Source organism: Centruroides vittatus, unplaced genomic scaffold (genome assembly GCF_030686945.1).
Source record: "Centruroides vittatus isolate TY-2023 unplaced genomic scaffold, ASM3068694v2 contig_1112, whole genome shotgun sequence".
NCBI lineage: Eukaryota > Metazoa > Arthropoda > Arachnida > Scorpiones > Buthidae > Centruroides > Centruroides vittatus.
In genome coordinates, this window is record NW_027120714.1 from 1558561 (window position 1) to 1567822 (window position 9262).

At 32.8% G+C, this 9262-nt stretch overlaps 1 protein-coding gene across 1 annotated transcript in view; it reads right to left on the reverse strand.

The window, feature by feature from the left end:
• Nucleotides 1-9038, reverse strand: part of yps (ypsilon schachtel) — a 47827-nt gene extending 38789 nt beyond the window's left edge. The window contains exon 1 of the mRNA XM_067272491.1: nucleotides 8838-9038. Within this exon, the coding sequence (XP_067128592.1) occupies nucleotides 8838-8889 (52 nt within the window). The 5' untranslated portion in view covers nucleotides 8890-9038. The remainder of the gene's footprint in view (nucleotides 1-8837) is intronic.
• Between the last annotated feature and the right edge of the window lie 224 nt (nucleotides 9039-9262).

Below are 9262 nucleotides of genomic sequence, written 5' to 3' on the forward strand. Positions count from 1 at the left end.
AATCTGCTTACATTTCAGCGCATGCATTCAGTATTCAAGATGGTGAACGATACGTGACTACCAGACGTACTATTATTGGCTGATAGAAAAGTCTCTTGGCAGCGGTCACTGCAATAGATAGAATTCAACCAACTTTTGTGGCATGAGAAAAACAGCACAAAATCGACTTCTGCAGCAAGAAAAAATGATGTCATTCTGCCATGTTGCATGTGTGCATCCTCCTTTACTGTAACATTTAGAGTTGCTTGCAGAAGACCAGAACTATAGCACACTGAACCTAGCTCTGAAGTCAATGTTTCTATACATACAGCCTTTAAAATGCAAGTGTTTTGATATAAACAATATTAGTCTTTCCTCCCCTACTTACTTGCTGGATTTAGCCCCTTGTAACATTTTTGTTCTCCAAAATGAAATTGAAGCTCAAGAGGCAGCCTTTTGATTCAGTCAAGGATTTGAATCACAACAGGTACTTCGGAAATTGTTTTAAAAATTCCAGAGCCTTTGAGACTTGACAGAAGTGGTGGGATCACTATATAAATGTAGAGGGAGGACTATTTTAAAGAGGATGGTGGCCAGATTTAAATTAGTTGGTTGTATTTGGAGTTATATTACAAAGGCCTAGGTAAGCCAAAAAGTACCAGCTCTAGACAATTGGGTATTTAAGTGCTCTTTATTACTTTACTAATTAATAAATTTCTATTGTATATACCTTTGTAGAGCTCAATACCAGTTAGTTGCTTGAAGATATAACATATCAAATGTTGAATTTGTCCATTGTCATCCAGTAACAGTTTTGTCATCTGAGAATACTTGTTATTGGAGATAATCATAACCATCTTCTATTAACAGTCACCACTTTCAAAATAGTCCCATTCTGCACTGGATCCAGCATTTCTGCCAAGTTTGAAATGCTCCCTGAAGTACTTTTCTTAAAGGATGTCAAGCACCATCTGCAATTCATGCTGGTTGTCTTCTACCATGTCAAAACAATGACATTTCAAATTGAATTTCATCTTTTGAAACAGAAGAAATCACAGGAGACCACACTCAGCAAGTATGGAGATTGGGGAACAATAATGGTCTTAATGCACACTAAAATTGTGCATGTTTTCAGCACCACATAAGAGGGAATATTGTTATAGTGGAACACCCAACTGCTATCATGCCACAATTATGTCAAATGTCCTCTCAGATGCCTTAGAACACCATAGTAGAAATCAGTATCCATTGTCTGGCCCACAAGGCATGCAATCAAATGAAATGTCAAAGAAAATGATGAACATGCTTTCGGTCATAGTTCAGACCTGCTTTACATTCTTCAGTCTTGGAGATTGAAAGGTCTTCCATTGCAAAAACTACTGTTTGGTTTCTGGGTCATAGTCATCAATCCAGCTCTTATCGCCAATGATGATCCTGGAGATGTAGGTTGGGTCATCATCACCTTGCTGATGGAGATCCTCAAAGACCTGGACACAATGAATCATCTGCTTGGGGCTCAGTAGCCCAAGCACAAACTTTGCTGCAATATGGCAGATGTTCAATTTAAATGTAAAGATTACCTGCACTGTTCCATTCAATACATTGACCTTGGTGACAATGCCTTTGATGGTTATCCAACAATCCTCATGTAAAAGATGTCGAATGTTCTCAACAGTTTCAGGATTTGTGTTCATAGAAGGTCAACCTGATCTTTTTTGATGTTCTGCCTCTTTTGAAGCAGGCATACTATTGGAACACCTTGTCCATCTCACTCAGCCCATTCCATTCATCACTGAAGACTTCCCAAAAGAATTTCAAAGATCTCTGTTGCTAATTTCTGCAACTGCACACAGAATTTGATGTTAACTCTCCACTCTAGTTTCATGTTCATGATGTGATCACAAAGGTGCACTATGACATTATCAAAAAACTTGTGCAACACAATTTCAACACAGTACGCTGCCACTTTGCATACCAACTCATCAACACCAAATGCCTCTCACTGCACGCTTGTGACTGTAATGTCCCCCTTGCATTGCTAAAGATTTAATCTCAAGAATTTTTTATCTCACCAGATATGACTAAGCAATATGAAGGAAAATCTGCTCTGTCAAAGATATAAAAGCAATGTATAGATATATTAAAATACATTGACTGAATCTACCTACAGTACCATTATTATATATTTAAATGCATTTTATGCTTAACATCCAGTCACAAATATGCAAATTTGTAGCTATTAAATACATCTCTCAGAGGACTGGGCTTATCTTTCAGGCTTTTGCCAGAGTTGCAAAGAATACTTGGGGGCTTAATGCCAAAGCAATGGACATCATTTACAAAGCAATTTTTCACCCAATCATCACTTACAGCTGTGGAAGTTGAGGGGACATTGTGCGCAAGGTCATCCCAAGCACAAGTTGATTTCGGCCAACAGAGGGCCCTTCTTCTAAGCACAAAAGCCTTCCACACCTCATCAAACACCAGCTTACAGGTTATTGCTTGCAGGCCTCCCATTGACAAAACTATTGTCTCCTACCAAAAGTCCTGGCAGCTGAAATGGGGTAGCAATGCCATTGATCTTCAGACAGACATCTCCCCCAGTGATCTTGAGAGGGAGGTTTCTTTTAAGTATTCTTCAAACCCCTATACCACAATTTATTATGACAAAGGTCACCCTGAAGATTGTCACACAACTGTCTACACTGATGGCTTGAAGTGTGACAGGAATGTTGGCAGCAGCTGTGGTTTATCATGACAATGACAAGATCCACTTTGAGCAATTTCAACTCAGCCCAAACTGTTCAGCATTTCAGGCTGAGCTTTTTACCATCTTAAAGGCCATTCAGTGGTGAGTGTCTTCCTTCACAAGTAACAACATTCTTATTGCCACTGACTGTGCCTCAGCATTGTCTTTGGTCAAAAGGAAGAGAACTCTTCATTCCATTGCCTCTCAGATTCACAATTGCCTCACTAACCCAAGGAATACATACTATATTTGTTCCTACAATGGCACTGTTGGTAATGAGAGAGCTGACTCTCTGGCCAAGGATGCAGCCAATAACCACTTCTCTTCCCATCGAGTACTCCAAAATCCCTGCCAAGGTTCTTAAATATATGCTGAGGAAAGACCTTGTTAACAACTGGCAGGCCAACTGGGACAACAACAACTCCATTACCAAATAGTTCTTTCCAAATTTATATGATCTGATCAGCAAGAAATGGATGAAGCTTAACCACCTTAGTGTTCAGTTCATTACTAATCATAGAAAATTCAATGCCTACTTACACAGATTCTCTTGCAGCAAAAATAACCTTTGCCCTATCTGTGGTGTTCCTGATGACAGCCTGCACTATATAATTGCCCCATTACTGAGCATGAAAGGACACAAAATCATCAGGGGCAAAAACAAGTCTTGACCATGTAATTGTGAGGAGCTTACTCACGACATCGACACCTACAATTTATTCCTCAAATTAGTGGACAGGTACTTTCGGGTTACTCCGATCAATTAGTGTAATTCTCTTTGGCTGTACCTTATCTGTTATCATGCATTTAAATTACAATAAAAACAAATTATATGATTATATGCTGGTACTGCTATGCATTTATGCTTACTGTTGCATTTTATGTAACCACCTTCCTTTAGTCGTATATATTGTACATATCTTATATTATTTCTTGTAGTAGCATTTAGCCATTGTTTTCTTTTTATTTTGTCTCTCTCTATTCATGTATATTGTATATATGTTTGTATTTACTCTTTTTTTTTTATCTTGTATTATCATGTAGCTATTTTCACTGCTTATCTTGTTTATATGCTTACTCCATTTCTCCCTTTATATTGAGGCAACAACTGCTATAAATGTAATCTCACCTTATTCTTTCTTGTTTTTTGTGCCTAGTTGTGCATTGCGGTGCCAGGCTATGTAAGTTGTTAATTTAAATGAATAAATATACAGGATGTATCAGTACAGTGGTTACAAACTTTCAGGAGAGATAGAGTACACCTAGATGATGGGAAATCGCATAGCAATGCACGATCAGAAATGCTTTCCGGGAACAGTAGTGACGAGACAAAACACAAGAAAGGAAGGACATGAACAGGATGAGAAAACATGTTTATTATTCTTAGTACAGCAAAAATGCTAGGACGTCTTTGGCTGGTGTATCAACATCTACCAGCATATACCAGCCAAAAATAAATATATACCCACAACTGCTGTAAATGATCGGGCTAAATTTGGATATAATGATTATAAATTAGAAATGAATTTGGCACTAGAGTGTGGCATTAGGCACCATCTCATATTAGAATTAATAATTATAATATTTAATTAATTAATTTAGATTAAACCGGAAGAAAAGAATCGGCCAAAAGCAGGACTTGAACCCGCAACTCCCACTTACCAAGATCACTTAAAAACTTTTTAACTCCCAATTTTTATTCTAATTGGTTAAAAATTTGTACAATAGAAAACACCCTATAAAATGTAAGTTAACTTCACTTTTATATTGTTTGCTTGTACAAAGTGCAAGTACAAGAATTTTCAATCGACAACTGCATTATCTCCCCATGCCTGTAATAATGTATCCAAAGATTTAACCCAAATATGTTGTGTTGCAAATGCATAAACTTATAATTAAAGTAAATAATTAATATTGGAAACCTTTCATAACCTCCTCCAGAGAAGATAGATGGAAATTCACCACTGTATTAAATCACATACCTTGTATTTACAAAATATATCTGATACATATTCTTATTTTTCACTGATTTAGACATCCAAGTAAGCAATACGCGGAAAAAAAAAAACACATACGAAATTAAAGCATATTATAAGAAATGCAATAATCAATAAATAAAAACCAGACAAGGCTTCTACAAAAATTCTGCAAGATTTCCAGGTTATTCCAGACAAAATTTCCCTGAAAATTCCAGATTTTTCAGGTAAGCAAACATCCTGTACATATTTTATCCTGTTTCTATTTTAGTTTTTAAATATGAACAGTCATGAAAAGAGAACATCAGAAAAGGAGACATTACATTCTCTTTTCCATTCTCACAAAGTATGAACTAGCCTTTATCTGAAGATAAAGATGAAAAACAAGACAAATAAAATTTTTTAAAATTTTTAGAACAAAATATTAATTCAGATGTAAATTATAGAATCTATTCTGAAAAAAGCAAGTTGATATCTTCTCATTTATAATAGACTTTAATACCTAATTCTGAATAATAACAAAAAAAAAAAACATGAAATTTTTTTTGGATACAGATTCTGACAATATAATTCCAGAACTGTATGTGATTTCAGATAATAACACATTACTTAAAAATCTATATAACATACCTTTCTCCCGATATTACAAGGTATTAGCAATTAAACTAAGCATTCATAAAGTAGAATTGCAATAACTGCTTAACAAACTTACATTATTAAAAATGTTTAAAAGGTATAAATTTACCCAAAATATAATTTCCACATTGAATTATACTAAAATTAAAATTACAACATTAATGTTTTGTTTCATTTTTATTATTTTAAAATAAAACATGCATGCATGTTCTATTTTAAACTAGTTTTTAACACGCATGTTTTAAATACTAAATACTAAATAGTATATATTTATAAAATATTTTTGGAATTTACTGAGAATATCAGAATAAACTAATTTGAACAAGCAATTATTTTTAATTTGCAATTTTTAATCAATTGCATTTAAAATATATGCTCTCCACCCCAAATTAGTGGTGGCTTGCCCCTGTACATCATACTTTTACTTTAACAATAGAGTCGTGCCAGTCATCTATAACACCTTTCAGGGGAAAATTTTTGAATTGAAACATGACTTCTGGTTTGCATCGAAAGTTCGTGTATAGTTAATTAGGGCTTCCTGCCCCTAAGGTTTTATGTCTGGTCTTGTCTTTCCTTTATCTAACTCCATTCTTGAGATTAAGGAAAGACAAACAAATAGATATATGGAAGGACAGTAGGAATTTATAGCTCTACAATTTTTTTCAAATTGCAGCCCAAAAACAATGTTTGAGAATTTTAAAATAATTAGTTACAAATTTCAATTCGTTTTTACTGCACTGTAAATGTTATATCATTGTTTATGATTTTTGTTAACATTTGCTAGACTTAATATATTAAAAAGCACACCCATTACAAAAATTCCTCAAAACAAACCAAATGTAAACTGCTCTGACCATGATGAAAACCTTTAAAAAGTGTTTTTTAAAATTTCACTCTGAAAAAATTACAGAAATCTTTCCAAATTGACTTTACTTTGGATTTTTTTTTATATATAAACTTTGTTGTCTTTAGAATAGCACTTCTGTGAAAAGTTCAATTCCATTATATATAATAATTCTACATAAAAGAATTTCAGCAAAAATTTCTATTAATATGTAAAATTAAGATGACATACTTATACTAGAGAACAAATATGACATTTCAATTTTTCTTAGTTATGTGCCATGCTAAATCAATGCTATTTTAGAATATTTTTTAAAAATATTTTGGCAACATTAAGCATATTTCTCTCATCATTCCATTTTTAAGATTCTTACTAAAGGTTAACTAGAATCATAAGCATTTAATTTCTTTTTTTAAATGGCAAGGTATTTGTTCTAGAAATTATTCAATAAAACTGTATTCCAGTTGAAGGATACATTTGTCTCACATTCACTTTTGATGCAATCATCATCTGACTATTAATTAATAGTGATTCGAAAGCCTTTTTAGATTTCTGAAAGATATGAAATAAAATACTTAGAGTACGACCAGAACTATTTAACTTTAGTAAGGAAAATTTCAATTTTATCCAATAATTAGCAACTGGAAGTTCTTCTAAACCACATCACTAAAAACTATATTCTTTATTTTTTAATATATTAGTGTTGAATTCCTTAAAAAACCTCAATGTAATGTACTATAAAGTGTCCTGACACATGCATTCATATTTTTATTAAAGTAATAACATTTATAAAGTAAATTGTAAAAAAAAAATGCATTACAGATGTTAATGAACAAAATATTGCAATACATCAATTTATTAAGCATGAAATAGAAGTCACTAAACATATTGTTCCAAGTAACAAAGGAATTGTTTTAAAGATACTTGTAACATACAAATTGTTTTTTCCAATAGTTCTTACTCATTTCATGACACCCTTGCTTGCATTTTTTATCATCATGTTCAGTCTCCTTTCTTTAATGAAGATTTCAAATAGTAAATTCACAAAACACTACATTTTGACCCAAACATCCCCTTTTGACAAGTTCAGCTGTGAAAGCACAAGGCAAACAAGAGAACAACAAATGTGGTGTCTATCAGTCACTAAGTATATGCTCTATCTCTACATGGAAAACAACAGACATTTTGACTATGTACACTAAATAATGCTTATGAATTACTTGTTTAAAGTTATAACACAGCTTAAACTGAAAGGAAAAATCTCACCATGGTATATTTAATTCAAAATTGCTTGCATAAAACAGCTTTAGAAAAAAAAAATTTCTACAACTGCCTTCTCACTACTGAATTCCCTCCAATTCTGTATACGCACACTGGAGGTTATATCAGATGCACAATGAACATTTTTCTTATTTAGACCCAAATAGTCCCAGTCTACTGTAATTTATTTGCTATTTGTTCTATACCGGTTATTTTTACAACAAATAAACCTCTACTCTTCGCTTACCTAATAGACCAATCTTTTCCACCGCACATAAACAGCATCCTAGTCGAGATTCGTAAGCCGTGCCGTAGACATTCCGATATCAAAAACCGAACACGTTTTCACAATTTCCAATACTTACAAGGATATATAAGTTTTTAAACTCAAAATTTTTTAAATTTTAAATGATTTTTTTACACTAATATTACAAGAACTGGTTATTTCAGTTTTAAGAACAGTTCCATAATTATAAGTTTTGTTTTAATTCCAAAGACGAATTAAATATCATACTTTTAGATATATAAAACCCAGCTACAAGAACGAATAAAGTTTAAAATCATCATTAAATTATTACAACTTTTGCAATATTAGTATTTAATATAAATATAGAACACAATTTAGAGATTAATATCAATTATAAATAAAGTATGCATAGCAAATTATTAAATATGTAATTAATCATCAATAAATTGAAATTAAATTAAAAAAAAAAACAGGCAATATTCTGAAAAGAAGCAACAGAATCAAAAATCATATTAGTAGGGGGAGAAAATATTTTAAGCATTTCGGAGATGCAAATAAAAATATCTAAAACTATTTTTGAGCACTCAACAGGAAACCATTTAAAAAGTAAACATGATAAGAAAACTTGCTTAGTTAGCCATTATATATAATATAGAGCAAACATTAAATGGAACTGCTAAATCATCATTATTAATAATAATCCAATTTAATAAATATATTTATATATATTTAATTATTATTATTATTTTAAAACCCAATTTTTATTCCATTTAAAGAGCAGATTAAAGCGGAAGATTCCTCTACGTTACAAAATTTTTACTTAAATATTACCGTGGGCCACCTTAAATTATCGTAAACAAAGAAAGATATATTTAGCATAACAAACAAGCCGGCCGCCAACATTGACGAAAATTTCAGCCCTCTAACGCGCATAAACAACCCCAAATAGGCCTTTTAACGGAGATTTTAAGCGCAGAAAAGTCTTCTTTAATTAAATTCATGGCCGATTATCTGTATTAAGCGATATAATTTATATAACACTTTAAAAATGAAGAAGATAAGAACGATTTTCACAACAAAGATATGTATGATGGCTACTACGCTAAGCCTAACGTTTATTTGACTCATTCAACGAGCGATTATTACCAATTATCTTTTTCGATGCTGTTTGATCCGTTTGCCTTTGCGTATCCGACATGATGACTCGTTTACTCAGCTCAAAATGATGTTATACAACCGTCCCTCCTTCCTCTTCCGATTCCCGATGTTAACTCGCTCGCTCCTCCAGATCTTCGACTTTGTTCTCACACTCCGTCCGCATCCACGCCGGCGTTTGCATTTCTATAATCCCGAATACCCTAACCGCTTACTGACGTCACGCATGCATCGAAAGATCTGTTTGGTCGACGATATTATCCTCGCTCGATCCTATTCAATCAAATTTCCCCATTCAACTTGACGTCATTAACATGTTAGGGTTAATTACGGTGAAAATATATACCAAACTGATCGTTACTTTAGGTAAATCTCATTGGATAAAAATATATTTTGTTATAAAAATTTTTTTAAAT